We start from the raw sequence: 16287 nt of genomic DNA on the forward strand, positions 1-16287 counted from the left end.
TTATGGTTGCCTAGGAGGTTGCTATGCTTGCTATGTGGTGAAATTCATTTCTAAGACTGTAGGCACACATGGAGTCCACCCGCATTACACGGAAGTCCTCAAACGGACTGCACTCTTAAAACAAGGCTTCACCACACAGCACTCTGAAGCACAAATCAGGGGAGATAACGATGTGATTCGGGATGATGGTTGGGTAGGAGCTTGCTATGCGGTGAAGTTCATTGCTACGAGTGTAGGCACAGATGGAGCCCACCCGCATTTCACGGAAGTCTTCAAACAGAGTACACTTTTAAAACAAAGCTTCACCACACAGCACGCTGAAGCACAAATCAGGGGAGAGAACGATGTCATTCGGGATGATGGTTGGGTAGGAGCTTGCTATGCGGTGAAGTTCATTTCTAAGAGTGTAGGCACAGATGGAGCTGCACCCGCATTACACGGAAGTCTTCAAACAGAGTACACTCTTAAAACAAAGCTGCTCCGTACAGCACGCTGAAGCAAAAATCAGGGGAGAGAACGATGTCATTCGGGATGATGGTTGGGTAGGAGCTTGCTATGCGGTGAAGTTCATTTCTAAAAGTGTAGGCACAGATGGAGTGCACCCGCATTACACGGAAGTCTTCAAACAGAGTACACTCTTAAAACAAAGCTGCTCCGTACAGCACGCTGAAGCAAAAATCAGGGGAGAGAACGATGTCATTCGGGATGATGGTTGGGTAGGAGCTTGCTATGCGGTGAAGTTCATTTCTAAAAGTGTAGGCACAGATGGAGTGCACCCGCATTACACGGAAGTCTTCAAACAGAGTACACTCTTAAAACAAAGCTGCTCCGTACAGCACGCTGAAGCAAAAATCAGGGGAGAGAACGATGTCATTCGGGATGATGGTTCGGTAGGAGCTTGCTATGCGGTGAAGTTCATTTCTAAGAGTGTAGGCACAGATGGAGTGCACCCGCATTACATGGAAGTCTTCAAACAGAGTACACTCTTAAAACAAAGCTGCTCCGTACAGCACGCTGAAGCAAAAATCAGGGGAGAGAACGATGTCATTCGGGATGATGGTTGGGTAGGAGCTTGCTATGCGGTGAAGTTCATTTCTAAAAGTGTAGGCACAGATGGAGTGCACCCGCATTACACGGAAGTCTTCAAACAGAGTACACTCTTAAAACAAAGCTGCTCCGTACAGCACGCTGAAGCAAAAATCAGGGGAGAGAACGATGTCATTCGGGATGATGGTTGGGTAGGAGCTTGCTATGCGGTGAAGTTCATTTCTAAAAGTATAGGCACAGATGGAGTGCACCCGCATTACACGGAAGTCTTCAAACAGAGTACACTCTTAAAACAAAGCTGCTCCGTACAGCACGCTGAAGCAAAAATCAGGGGAGAGAACGATGTCATTCGGGATGATGGTTGGGTAGGAGCTTGCTATGCGGTGAAGTTCATTTCTAAAAGTGTAGGCACAGATGGAGTGCACCCGCATTACACGGAAGTCTTCAAACAGAGTACACTCTTAAAACAAAGCTGCTCCGTACAGCACGCTGAAGCAAAAATCAGGGGAGAGAACGATGTCATTCGGGATGATGGTTGGGTAGGAGCTTGCTATGCGGTGAAGTTCATTGCTACGAGTGTAGGCACAGATGGAGCCCACCCGCATTTCACGGAAGTCTTCAAACAGAGTACACTTTAAAACAAAGCTTCACCACACAGCACGCTGAAGCACAAATCAGGGGAGAGAACGATGTCATTCGGGATGATGGTTGGGTAGGAGCTTGCTATGCGGTGAAGTTCATTTCTAAGAGTGTAGGCACAGATGGAGTGCACCCGCATTACACGGAAGTCTTCAAACAGAGTACACTCTTAAAACAAAGCTGCTCCGTACAGCACGCTGAAGCACAAATCAGGGGAGAGAACGATGTCATTCGGGATGATGGTTCGGTAGGAGCTTGCTATGCTTGCTATGGGTGAAATATATTTCTGAGAGTGTAGGCACGGACGGAGCTCATCCTCATTACACGGATGCTTCAAACGGACAAAGCATCACCATATGTGGGTGATCTCAATTCGTGCCTACACTCTCAGAAATATACTTCACCACATAGCAAGCATAGCAAGATCCTAGTCAACCCTAATCCCGAATGACATCGTTCTCTCCCTTGATTTGTGCTTCAGCGTGCTGTGTGGTGAAGCTTTGTTTTAAGAGTGTACTCTGTTTGAAGACTTATGTGTAATGCGGGTGAGCTCCATCTGTGCCTACACTCTTAGAAATTTGTTTCACTGCATAGCTAGCATAGCAAACTCCTACACTCTTACAAATATACTTCACCGCATAGCAGGCATAGCAAGCTCCTGGCAACCATGATCCCGAATGATATCGTTCTCTCCCCTGATTTGTGCTTCAGCGTGCTGTGTGGTTAAGCTTTGTTTTAAGAGTGTAGTCCGTTTGAAGCATCCGTGTAATGCGGGTGAGCTCCTTCCGTGCCTACACTCTTACAAATATACTTCACCGCATAACAAGCATTGCAAGCTCCTAGCCAACCATGATCCCGAATCACATCGTTCTCTCCCCGATTTGGGCTTCAGCGTGCTGTTGGGTGAAGCTTTGTTTTAAAAGTGCAGTCCGTTTGAAGCATCAGTGTAATGCGGGTGAGCTTCATGCGTGCCTACACTCTTACAAATATGCTTCACCGCATAGCAAGCACAGCAAGCTCCTAGCCAACCATGATCCCGAATCACATCGTTCTCTCCCCGATTTGGGCTTCAGCGAGCTGTGTGGTGAAGCTTTGTTTTAAGAGTGTAGTTCGTTTGAAGCATCCGTGTAATGCGGGTGAGCTTCATCCATGCCTACACTCTTACAAATATACTTCACCGCATAGCAAGCTCCTAGCCAACCATGATCCCGAATGACATCGTTCTCTTCCCGATTTGGGCCTCAGCGAGCTGTGTGGTGAAGCTTTGTTTTAAGAGTGTAGTCCGTTTGAAGCATCCGTGTAATGCGGGTGAGCTTCATCCGTGCCTACACTCTTACAAATATACTTCACCGCATAGCAAGCATAGCAAGCTCCTAGCCAACCATGATCCCGAATCACATCGTTCTCTCCCCGATTTGGGCTTCAGCGAGCTGTGTGGTGAAGCTTTGTTTTAAGAGTGTAGTCCGTTTGAAGCATCCATGTAACGCGGGTGAGCTTCATCGGTGCATACACTCTTAGAAATATACTTCACCGCATAGCAAGCATAGCCGGCTCCTAGCCAACCATCATCCCGAATGACATCGTTCTGTCCTCTGATTTGTGCTTCAGCGTGCTGTGTGGTTATAAGCTTTGTTTTAAGAGTGTAGTCCGTCCGAAGCATCCGTGTAATGCGGGTGAGCTTCATCGGTGCCTACACTTTTAGATATGAACTTCTTCTTCACTAACTGAGCGGGAGTTGCAACTTGGTGGCTGCCCAAGAGGGCGCGCCTGCAGCTCCATTTCTTGTGAGTTTCGCCAATATGGCAGTGACTGTCATACGTGACACTCTAGTGAGCATCACATGTACTTTTGTGTTTTGTTTACACTTGTTTTTTAGTAGCGGCTCGATATGCCGCTATTCTTCAAGAATGCACATAAGGCTTTCATGGTCTCGTCTTGTTGTTGAGGGCTGGGCCAAGATACAAGAATCTTGTAGAAGCTGAATGGACGGTTGTCAAGTTTTTCCAGTGTCGTTTGAAGTTTTCTTCTATGTCTCTCAAACATTATGACGTGATGCGTATCTTCAGGGACGTTGCAAGTTCTGCAGAGTGACGAGTTTGCTAGCTTCATTTTGTGAAGTGTTTTTCTTGTACATGGTTGTCCCAGTCGGGTCCTGTGAATAGCTGTTTGAATAGTTGCGTCTATGCTGACAGGGATATTTCTTGTCAGACCGGGATCTATTGTAGAGAGGTAATTTGCGGGCTGTAGAGATGCCTTCCAGAGGTTTCTAGTGAGTTTTTGAATTGTGTCCTTCAGGTGGATTTTGCTGTCGGCCTTTGAGAAGGGTATGGCACTAAGCTTGGTCTTCTGCACTGCTGCTTTTGCTGCCTTGTCGGCAGCCTTGTTGCCTTGAATTCCGCAGTGGGAGGGGATCCACTGTAGAGTTACATTATGTCTATTTTGTATGACATCTTGGATGGTGACAAGAATTTTATAAACCAAAAAGTTGTTGTCACACTGTTTGGTGATGGCCTGTAGGGCTGATTTGGAGTCGGTGCATATTAGCCAACTTTTATGTACGGATCTCTTGATAAAACGGAGTGCCTTCAGTATGCCGTGAAGCTCCGCTGTGTTGGAGGATGTGTCGTAGTGAGAGCCTGTATCATTTGGCTGTGTTTTCAGCGATGAAGGCACTTGCTGATTTTCCTGCAGCAATTGAGCCATCAGTGTAGATCACTGTCTCCGTATAGGGAAGTTGTCTTGCCGGTGGGCGACGGAGAGTGTTCTTAACACAGAGGCATCTGTTTCCGCCTTTGTAGTTATTCCTGGCATGTGCAGATTTTCGGTTCCAAGAGGAGCCATGGTGGGTGTTCTTGTCGCAGAGTGTGGACTCTCTTCTTGTGGAGGGTAGTGTTTAACTCCAGAAGTGTCTTTGCTGTTTGGCTTTTATAACGGGCTTGTATTTTTTTTTAGGTAGTTGATGATCCGTGTGAGTAGCCGGATAATGTGCCGTCGTGTCTCTTGATGCCGTAGAGCTTCAACTGAAGTTTCGCGTGCTTCTACCAGGACTATTGGCGTTCGGGCTGTTCTTGGTAACCCGAGACAAATCCTGAGGCTTTTTCACAGCAAGTTGTTAAGCTTAGGTTCTTGTTTAGGAGTTATGCCATGAAGATGCGGGATGCTGAAGGCAAGTCTTTCTTTTATCACGGCCTGATGAACGTTTCGGATGGCTTTTCCGTTTCCTCGTTTCATGCCAGCCAGCATCCTCATGACATTTGAGTAGGTCTTAGTATTTCGTTGTAGTTTATTTATTTCTGCGGTCCAAGAGAGGTTCTGATGTACGACTATATTCCCAGAAATCTGTGGCTACGTGTCCTCTTGATTTGTTCGCGTCTTATTTCTAGACTGAAGTATTTTAGTTTCTTACGGGTGAAGGCAATGTAAACTGTCTTTTCTGGGCAGAGGTCCATTGCATGTTTTTCTAGGAAACAAACGATGGTTTCCAAAGCATGTTCGAGTGTTGTCTTGATGTAACTGATGTACCGTCCTGAGACCTTAGATCATCTGCATACATGGTGATTTTAACACGTTTAGGAAGAAGCTTTACAAACTCATACATGACGAGGTTGAAGAGAGTGGGGCTGATGACACCTGCTTGTGGTACTCCATGACTTATTGTAATCACACTTGTTTTTCCTTCTGTTGTAACCATTTCTATAGTCCTTTCAGTGAGGTAGTCATATATCCAGTCGTATGCACGGCCTCCGATGTCAGCGTTTAAAAGTCCCTGACGCACATGTGGTAAATTTTGAATCCATTTCTGGTGTTCCTTTATGTTTGGACACGAGTACATTTACGTAGGCAGTTCGGGCTGATTGTGTATGCATGGGGCTTGAAGAGGCCTCAGACGGTCTTGTTAATGTCGTAAAGGAATTCTTCAGCAATCATTTTTTCCGAGATCCCAGTTTTCAGAGCAATGACACGGAAAGGGATGTTTTGCTTGGGAAGTGATTTCAAGCTCTTTATGATGCGCCATATCTTGGTGCTACTTGTTGATGGACCTAATGAGGCACAAGTCACGGTCCATTTTTGATGGCTAATTGTTTGAGATGTCTCTTGATTTTTTCTTTGAGTGCAGTGGCCCCCTTCTAATGTCTTAGGTCCCCTGATCGTCTGAATCGAAGTTCAGCCCTTCTGCGCTGGACTCTGAGTTGCTGGAACATAGCATCAATATTTATATATGCACGAGGTATTGTAACTGTCCTGCTTGCTTCCCGAAGGTTTTCTTGTATTTTTGCTGCAAAGACTCTCAGAGATCCACAGCCAGAGAGGGATGCTGTGCTTTTATGCCGGAAATCATGCCAGTTGTAGACTGTAAGGGACCTTCTGAGTTTTTGTTGCCTGCAGCTTTCTTCAATAATATAGATTGGAATGTGGTCACTTCCTCTTGTATCAAGATCCACATCCCATGTAAGGTATTATGCAATATCATTTGTGCACAGTGTGACATCAATGCAGCTGCTGTAGGTTGGGCCGCGTAAAAACGTTGGAGAGCCATCGTGTAGAACTGTAAGATCAAGACCCATAACCAGGTTCTCTAGCTGTCGTCCTCTTGCGTCCGTTTTCTTGCTTTCCCATAGGGGTGAATGATCATTTACATCAGCACATATTATTGCGGGTTGTGGTAGCAAGGAGATAAATGTCCGTAATTCCATAGTATCAACTACATTCTTCGGAGGTATATATGCTGCAACAATGGTAACTGTCTTTGTAGATAGGCGTGCTTTTGCAAAAATATATTCCACAGAGCCGACACTAGATGACTGCACAAAAACCGACGGAATATCTCTCCGGATTGCTAACAGTACACGGCTCTTGTGTACCGGGCACATATGTAACAAACATAGTTTGAGATCCTGAAAATACTGCTGATTGCAGTTTCTATGTACGCTAGCATGCACTGGGATAGGATAACGTAACAAAAAGTTTCTCGCGTCACTGATTCGTCCCTGAAGTCCATTGCACTTCCACTGCATACTCGTTGCACTGTTTTAGATTTTATCCGTGACTGGCTTGCGTAGTGATCCTCAACAGCTCAGGTTTGAAGGCTAGAGCCTGCTTTACCTCGGGAAGTTGTGGGGCTTGTCGGAGAGACACAACAATAGCCCTTGGAGAACAACAGCCAAAGGAGACTTCTGTTGTGGGTGGAACCCTTCCGTCTGGTCGAGGGATGAGTTTCCTTGGTGGCACAGGTGGCGGGGTAGGCTTGTAACGCTTCGGCAGACTCTTCAGTAGACCACACACTTGGAGATGGTGGAGGCTTCTCTGCTGGTGGTGGGACTGTGGTCTTTCGGGCTTGCCTTGTTTTAGCTGGCCTTTGTGGCAGCTGTGGTCGCCATGAGAGCAGTCAAGGCTGATGCCTATGGTAATGGAGAAGTAAAGCGTGATTTGCAAGCTGCAAGTCGCAAAACAAAACAAAAGGCTCAACAAAAGAACAGCCTCTGCCACCACCGCCAACGTCAGAAATGAACTTCACCGCATAGTATGCTCCTAACCAACTATCATCCGGAATGACATCTTTCTCTCCGCTGATTTGTTGAAAACGGGAGGCGTACGCCTTTTTGTGACACTTATGCAGAAATGTTAATTGTTACAAAAAGATGCTATACTTTCCGTCATACAATAAGTTCCAAGACTAGTGTCAGCGTGTTGATAAAACATTTCAAACTGTGTTTTGCAGCTTTATTGTTTGTCATGTTGTCTGGAACAGCAATGTGAAAATCTGTCAGAGACGCAACGAGATATCGCAATAAGGAAGGACCTCGATATTCCCAGTCGCGAAATTCCCGGTCACGAAATTCACGTTCTCGAAACAAGGAAAATCAAGGAATATGCTTGACTGCTTCGTAGGATGATATGCCGTGTTTAAGAACATAACATCAGTATTCAACCACTAAATTCACTGGTTTTGGGTGTCTGTCCAAGCCGTATTACCGAGCGAAAGCCACTTTTTGCAGCTGTTAGGCTCATCACGGCGGACACGACGGAGTGCGGTATGTTGGTTATATTATTATCAGGTTAGACAGTTCGGTGTTTGCATTTTTATGTCCAGGTTAGTCATTCGCCGTTGGTAGTTTCCCGCGCGCGACTGTGCATTTTATAGTCAGATAATATTGCCACGAATCATCATCGCGAAACTTCCAGGGCAGGCACGAAACGGTACATCTCATCCCGGCGCATGCTGCAGAAGAAGCAGGAAGCTTCCAGACACATCGCCTGCTCTCTGGCAAACGCACGTGCTGTTTCTAGACTTTTCGGCGCGACGCTTAAATGCTTGTGCGCTCCAAGCTGGAGCATTCATTCTTTGGACTCAGTTGTGTTCAGAAAGCTATCACTCTTGTGTTTTGCTACCAAGTAGTCTAATAAACCGTTCGCTGTTTATTCGACGACTCGACGACCCATTTCGCTACGTGACAATATTTATTTACACTAGTTTATTTTGCAACGGGGATTTCGAACACTTTATTTCGTGGTACTGCCACTACGGACTAACCCTCGTATATCTTCAGCATCCTACCAAAGTTATGTCACTGTCACTTAATCAGTTGTCACTGTCACTTAGGTGTCTTGTCAGTTAAGCACTGTCAAATCTTTTTGTCTCACTTGACATTCCTGCAAAATATTTTGGCTCTACGTGACACGAAAGTTGGAGAAATTTATTTTTATATCTGAGAACTGCGACGTCAAGCCCCGACGGAGCACCCAGCTCTCACCTTGCAGCGTTGTTACCGTATTCCGGGGGGCTCGCTTTTTTCACTCCGTGAGCGGAGCCCCACGTGACATATCCTCCGACCGCTCCGACCTTCGAGAAAACACAAGGACAGCTAGGGAAGACATCTCTCCCATTGTTTTGCGTGAGCCCATCCCGAGATTCGCTGCAAAGTGAAAGGGTGGAGGTTGTTGTATGAAGCATCGACGCTGTCGGGAAGGTGGGAATTTGATGACAAATTTTGGGCCACGCGACAACCAGGAAACTGTTCTGGGTTTGTTGGAAGGATTGACGAGGTTGCACCGCTGGGATGGTACGCGTGTCGTCCATTCTGTTCAAAATAAGCTTAGGAGCTTCACCACATTTCTTCATCTCAATCGTAGCGTGCAAGACACTGGTGTCGTTTTTCAATCCCTCTGAGCTGTGGTATGCCCTATATTGGGAAAGCAGTCGATACATTAACCAACGTACCCAACGACACGTGTGCTCGGTTACGGACAATAACAATTCTTCAGAACTAGCCAAGCTATGTTGTTCCAGCCTCAGAACATCAGTTCTCTCATAGCCAAGCATGTTGTTTCATGCATTGATTGTGCTCCCACGTTTCCAAAAACTGAATGACTCTACATAGTTAAAGATAACGCGTCCCGGATCATTCTCGAAGCTTCTACAATCGCCTCACAAAGCCTTTGTCTAAGCCAACCTTGGGTTGCACCTCCCTTTCCACCTCCCTCTGCGACCTTCTAACCCCCACCTGATTTTGGTTTTGTAAATAAAGCGCTCATTTGCCGGTTCGTGAGCCTCCTGTCTACTTTGTTTCCTCAAGGTGATGCTTCCCACTTTCAGTTGACTTTCGCTTTCGGAAACCATGTTGATTATCCGCAAGAATGAAATGTTTAGCCAAAAATTTACATAGTCGCGTTTCTGTTATCTTTTCCAAGCCCTTAGGGAAAACAGCACAGATATTGGTCTGTAATTTATTAATTTGTTTTTGACTCCTCCTTTCTCACCGGGAATCCTCCCTGTGAAAATGACATTAAAAATAAATTCGAAACGTGGAGCAAGGATATCAATTGCAAATTTGATAGGTCTTATTCATATCATTGATATATCTACTCTTATTATTCCTTAGATGTGTAAATATTTAGAAGGCCTGCATGGAGAACAGAAGGGAGGTGAGAAGAAAGGGTGGGGTCAGGAAATATTTCAAAGAGTTGAGAAGTTGAGATGAATGTGTGATGTGACGAAAACATTTGAAGAAAAAGTTGAGGTGAGGCGAGAACAAAATATTTGCACAAAAGGGTGAGGAGAGGAAAATGTCTTCAAAACAGGGTGAGGTAAAATAGGCCTCTACCCGAGAAACGCCATCATGACGTTGGTAGACAGACTGAAACCGAAACTAATCGGAAGGGGAGGGCTGAGTTCCACGAATGGACACTTGTTCGCTGCTTGCTATTGAAAGAAAAAGAAGACCGAAGGTCGCGTCCCTTTCAGGGACCATCGTAATCCCCTCCAGATCGTGGCGTTCGGGCGCGACCTTGCTGGCCCCTATAGCTCGCTGTCCAACACTATGACGTCATTTGCTTACAAACAGGGAGAGGTATATTACATCAAGAGAGGGTGACGTGAGAGTGAGACGAGGAAGATTTTTTTTTTTTTTTTTCAGAAAAGGATGAGGCGAGGAAAAATTGCCTGAAGAGAAGCTGACGTGAGGAAAAATTACCAGAAGAGAAGTTGAGGTGTGGTGAGATGTGACAAATATTTTCAGAAAGCATGAGGTGAGGTGAGGAAAAGTTTCCATAAAAAATTGCGGTGAGGTGAGGGGAGCAGAAAGATATTTTGGGCGGAAATTGAGGTGAGGGCAAAAATAGTGAGGACATTTGCCCACCTCTGCACATGAGTGGTGCACTGTTAGTTGTTACAACACGTGGCAAATTTGGGAGCCGACGAACCTTAGAGGTCAGATATGCCGATTTTGAAGTGCCGCAGAACTGAGCAATACTCGCGCTGTATGTTCATTACCGAACACTGAATATGTGTGCGAAATATCTTGCTCCAACTGTTCGTAGTTTTTTAGAAAACAGTTTTTTTAGTTCCCACGCCCGGCCGTCAGACCGTCGGCAAACCCTGCGCACGGGCGCACCGACGTCACCGCTCTCGGTTTATCTGTCTTTGGCTTGGCATGGACTCTTGGCTTGGCCGCTTGGCTTCTTTCGTTTCGTCCTCTGTGCATCGTACGTAAGCGAACAGCTGTTATGTTGTTGCTAAGCCGGAAACAAAGCATGTGAATATTTTTTTTTTGGCACGGCGTCGTTTGGAAAGTGCACTTCCTTGTTCTGACCTTGCCTTTTATGGGCTGGAGCGATACGATACGTGATATGCTACGGCGAAGTTGTCGAAGATGCGACGGTGCTACGCTGTTAGAACAATTCATCGGAGCATTCAAGTGTTACCTATTATAAGCTGCCAAAAGACCAAGCAGTGCGAAGCTCTTGGCTGACAGTGATGCCTGCTAATTTCCACTGCAAGGATTTCGTCCACAAATGTTATCATAGGTTACGAGCGACTCCAGAGGCACTTTGGAATCTCGGCATGAAATCGTCTGATGAAAATCTCAGGTGCCCGACGCACAACATTTTGAACGTGCCACGGAGGATCAAGGCAAAAAACGAGAGCGAAAAAGGTAAGTCGAGGTTCAGATATAAAAAATAGCAAGCTTAATGAATCGATTGTGCAGCTGTCCTACTGCACTTACTCTGATATAACCACGATTAACAACACAATAGTATTGATAATCTAACTTCTGAATTATCACAGGTGCACGCTGAAGGCGGAAATTAAGCATGATCTGGCTTGCATCTGGTGCATGAAGAAATTGCTGACACGTTAGTTGCAGTCTACCTCCACCAACAGGTATGACAATGTGATGTTATAATTTGAGTATTCAACTATGTTCAACTTTTCACGTGCACTCGCATGCAGACATCTTGACACCACTTTTAAATCTGCCCTCAAAGTTACAGCCTGTGCTTTCAGGGTGGAAAACAAAGGTCGCCATTCCGATTAGCTGCTATCTCCCAGTTCAAGCACTTTTGCTGTCTGGACACTGGTTCCTGTGGATGGGGTGTTACAAGCTTCACTGTCTGATATAGAAGGTACGTTACATTAGTTCAGTTAATTTGTCTTTTGCACATTTTTGTTACTGTTAGCTGGATTACTGTTGGACATCCAATCCTTTGGCACACCGAAGCTGATGTTGTTGAAGCTGATAACGTTTTAGAATTTTCAGTGTCATCAACGTCCATTGAGGAAGGTGCCTTTACTATCTGTGAATCTTTAATTGAAGAATAGCCCAGAATTCATGTTAACATTGTCTACTCTTATTAATTCACTGTCTGTGTTCTGAGAGCTAAAAAAATGGAAACTATTTATTTGTCACAACTTCACACTGGATGTGGTACTGGCTTGACATGTAAGCTAAAATACCTGGATTCTACAATAATTGTGTTCAACTTGGTGCATTACCGTGGGCAATGCCACATTCACTACATTTTTAGTGGGTCCGGTGCACAAATACTGTGTGCATACTGCACACATACATACTGTTCGATAGGCAAAAATACCTGAGCAGTGCTGTATAGTCGTTTTACTCAAAGTCCATACTCTTACTGCAAAGTCACAGTACATAGAACAGCAATGTGCAGGTATGCTGCGATAGAGATTCACAACAGAAAGAAGACTTGAGAGCATCTAAATTTTAATGAGACAAGACTTTCGTGCACAAGGCTGCTCTTGTTAATGTCTAACATGAAGTTACAAAATCCCAGAATATATAAAACATGTTGTAATGTAGAGAGCGAGGTTGGTACAGACATAAAAATAATTATACAATGATATATAATAAAATAAAAAGGGGGTACAACTCCCCCCTCAACTCAACTCGACAACTCAATAACTCTACTTATTCTCTACCTTACAACATGTCATATATTCTGGAATTTTGTGACTTGATGTTAGACCTCAAGAAGTACAGCCTTTTGTGCAAAAGTCTTCTTTCTGTTGTGCACAATCATTATACAGTAAATACGACTATCCATTTCTTGTCATTAAATGCTTTTTCTTCTTTTTTTTCTGCAGTGATGAGCATCCATAAGGACACATGCCAGAAAGGGAGTCTCTTTGGGATGACAAACCCTCATCACCTCATGAGGATACAATGGTTGACGAATTGTTCTCAAGTACATCGAAACTTCAACAAATAATTCATGAAGAAGCCAGTCAGTGCTAGCCCCAGGAATTGAACGTGGACCGTCCTGCTACCAGTCAGAGATGTTACATTTCAGGCGCTCATTGACTTTTGGTGAATTACTTGTTGACTTTGTCCCAAGGTGGAGCTCGCCACAGCTCATTTGCCTATCTGTTAATGTTGTGGCGTGTGTTGCGTTTTTCTCTTTGTGTGTTCCAGACTCAGAACGGTTAATTTGGATCAGGTCAGGTACGTTTCATTTAGACATGGCAAACATAAAGTGGTGTTTCTCAACACAACTTAGCAGTGGCCTTCATGCATTACTGCTATGGCCATTAAGCGTGAATGGAAACCTCCACATTATGCATGATGTAAAACCCCAAGACTAGGGAACACGAAGGGACAGACACAAACACGTCCCTTTGTGTTCCCCAGTCTCGGGGGTTTTACATATGCATCATCTTCACCAGCTCGCTTGCTTCCTAGCCATTTTTTCTGCACATTATGTTCACTCTACTTTTATCATGTGCTATATAATCTTGTTCAAGTTCTGTCAAACGACGTGTAATGCTATAAAAAAAATTCACTACACTGTTTATGTGGGTTGAATGGTAGCGCATGAATGCAGGAAGGAAACTGTCATGTTATGGCAAGTGTTTACGTATTGTACATTTAACTACGAATTTTATAGGTTAGCTTTTGCCGGCGTATCATGTCAAGCCATGTTATATCAATTTGGAACGTGTTCTTAGTAGCCAGAGCAGCTGATACACAGTGAGGACATAGCCCGTGTGTGTTTGTCTTTTCCACCGCAGCCCTTGGGTTTTCTCCCTGATGGCTACAAATGTCAGGGAAAGGTTTCAGAACCGGTAGTTCCCGCCAAGTGTGAATTGCTTTTCAGGGGATCATCACGCTGGCAGATAAAACATATGGTTTAAATTATTTGCAGGACAGGAATTGCGTAGCTTCACACAAATACTACTACAACGACGTAAGAGTGGTTTCAAATCTAGCTTTTTTGTGTTCCTGACATTATCGCACGAGATGTAGTATCCACTATGATCCTTTATATGGGGGGTATGTACAGTGCAGTCAACAGATGCTATTTACAAATCTGTGTTTTCTACTGTGTTGAAATGGGGTAGTTTGTATCTGAGAGCCATAGTGAAACACAGGCAGCCAAGGACAGACCTTTGATGCCCTCGAGAAACTTGGCAACACAATGCAGGGACTCTGGATGCTGCCTAAATTTCCAGAACACACAGCTCAAGGCAGCGGTTAAATAATAAGTGGTTAGAGAAATCCAAGACAGTTGCATGTGTAAGCAGTCCGCTGTTGGATTTGCTTCTGTCCGAGATACGTTATCTGAAAGGGAACGCACGGGCACACTCAGAATGATACCAGGGCTGCCTGTGAAATAGAATGAGGAGAGGGGAAGATATATAACCCTTTTTTCTTGTCTGTTATTCTATTGGTTAAATTGTCATTTGCTTAGCAGCATATATGTGTATATTCCAGAGTCTGCTAATAAATATATCAGTTTAGAGCTAGCAGTCGCATTGCAGATGTCTCATCCTGTCCTTGGCTGCTTGTGTTTCACTATGGCCATGCTTGCTATTGCAAGAACAGAAAACGAAAAAAGACAATAGAAAAACACGAAAAGAGCGACCTAAAAAGCTGCCTGTTCTAGTGCTCACATGGAGGCAATGCAATGAGGTAACATGTTCCATTCATGAACTGTGCATAGTAGTACATATCACAACGTCAACCGATTATTCAGATTTTTCTTGAAGTACTTTGTTTTTTTAGCTTTGTTTGCACAGTCTCTTATTGGAGCTTTATATGATTCCCCTCTTGAGATACTGATGCTGTGCAGTTTGCAGTTTGTTAATTTTGAAACTGTACTGTGCTGAGGTACAAAAACCAGAATTGTCATATCTGCATTTGCGCACATAGGAATAATTTGAAGTACTTTACTTGTTGACATTAATATTTGCACCAGGTCACAACATTGTTGATCGATGGAAAATGTAAATAAATATATTTATTTGCTTGCCAAACAATGCACAAATGTCTTCTTTTCTAGTGAGATATTCCCTGTTCACCAGACATAAATGCGGAAAAGTTAAAGGGGCACAATGATGGTAGAGTCTAGCGTTGCTTTTTGCCCCTTCACATATATTCACTGTTATTCGTGTGCACGTGTATAAATAGGAAGGTAGAGCATGCGCATAAAAAATTTCGTATGCAGCCACACATATGGTTCAGAAGATTAATTAGATGATGTCCAAGCATATATAATTGTGCTTCATGCGCAATGGGTATGCTAACGGATTGCTTCCATGAATCCTTTTTATTTATTTTTTATAAATTCTTTTTATCAATGTTATTTTTTATTTTATACAAATTTCATATTACATATTGTATACTTATATTTTTATAAATTCAAAACTCAAGTTACACGGCCCCTGTAAGAGGCCATCGAGAATGCTGCAGACAAGGTTGCAACTTACATATTGCTTATCATGTCCTACATACAAAGTGATTTGTACAATAATAACAAGGACGACAAGTCACATAATTGCCTCTAACACTTTTACACCCCATGGGCTGAGTTGTGAATTGAAAGAGCACTCTACAGAAGGATAAGGTGCACCTGATTTCTAGGATCTATGCTATGCCCTAACTCTTCAGACACCACATTTGTAAAAACACCATTTCTAAGTGGCAATATGTGCACTGGTACTTCTTTTGCGTCTGCATAGTGTGCAACCACATGGCTACTGGAGCTTTCGTGTGCATGTTTTTGTGCGACGGTGCTCATTACAAACAATATCCAGATGTTAGACATAAAATGCAGTAGTTTGTAGCGTGCCACACAACGCAGCGTGGGGGTGTGATTCAAAGAAAGCTTCTGGAAAACGCACAGAATCCCACAAAAAGTTTAAAATGTGATTTGTATTTCGTTTTACGTCTCTCGTCGTTACATACCATCGTCGACGCTGTTGCACATTGATAAATCGTATGTAAAACTTGTCCCATAGCAGTACGCGGTTTCTCAAATACATAGCACAATTTTTCCCTGCAGGAATAAAACGCTGTCGGCATTTTCTTGCTAACACGGCTGTCGAAACGTCGGTCTCTACAATGGGCAAGTGCTGTAACGGGGTTAACGCAGACGCGACTTGATACAAGTTGTACGTGCTCACAAAACACAAACGACGAATTCCAGTCACAACATCGCACAGAGGTTGGTTCGCGAATGAGTTCGCAGCGCAGCTACCGCACTGTTTACTTATCGCGGAACGGTGGAACCCGGCTGTCCGCCATCTTCAAGCACAGATACGTGAAGCCGCGAGAAGCCGTAGCTGAAATCCACTGACAAGTACGAAGGCGCGTACACGTCACAATGCCCGTTCGGGCGCATCTACGTCATAAAAATGGCTGCGCCCATGTGTGTTTCGGAATGAATTATCTATTTTTTTTACATGGTACTGTACCGAACTGAGAGAATGAAGGTGCATTTTGGGGAGAGCTGGATGTGGGCTTTCAGAATATCACAACCGTTTCGACTATTTGGGATATCGGCATAGCTGACCTTTAGTGA

The 16287-nt window shown here is 44.2% G+C and overlaps 1 protein-coding gene and 1 long non-coding RNA gene across 2 annotated transcripts; one reads left to right on the forward strand and one right to left on the reverse strand.

Moving 5' to 3' along the window:
- Positions 1-3558: 3558 nt before the first annotated feature.
- On the reverse strand, positions 3559-4389 carry LOC135392376 (uncharacterized). Its single transcript, XM_064623092.1, has one exon. The coding sequence runs from the start codon at positions 4387-4389 to the stop codon at positions 3559-3561; it is 831 nt and encodes a 276-aa protein (XP_064479162.1).
- Positions 4390-10645: 6256 nt separating this feature from the next.
- LOC135391458 (uncharacterized) lies at positions 10646-14224 on the forward strand. Its single transcript, XR_010421954.1, has 4 exons — positions 10646-11117; positions 11252-11347; positions 11471-11589; positions 12572-14224. It is a non-coding gene; the product is annotated as an uncharacterized LOC135391458 (long non-coding RNA).
- Positions 14225-16287: the final 2063 nt, after the last annotated feature.

Source organism: Ornithodoros turicata, chromosome 4 (genome assembly GCF_037126465.1).
Source record: "Ornithodoros turicata isolate Travis chromosome 4, ASM3712646v1, whole genome shotgun sequence".
Lineage (NCBI taxonomy): Eukaryota > Metazoa > Arthropoda > Arachnida > Ixodida > Argasidae > Ornithodoros > Ornithodoros turicata.

Excerpts from the sequence above, each read along its gene's own strand:
- LOC135392376 (XM_064623092.1), bottom strand. The coding sequence starts at position 4,389 with ATGGCTCAATTGCTGCAGGAAAATCAGCAAGTGCCTTCATCGCTGAAA.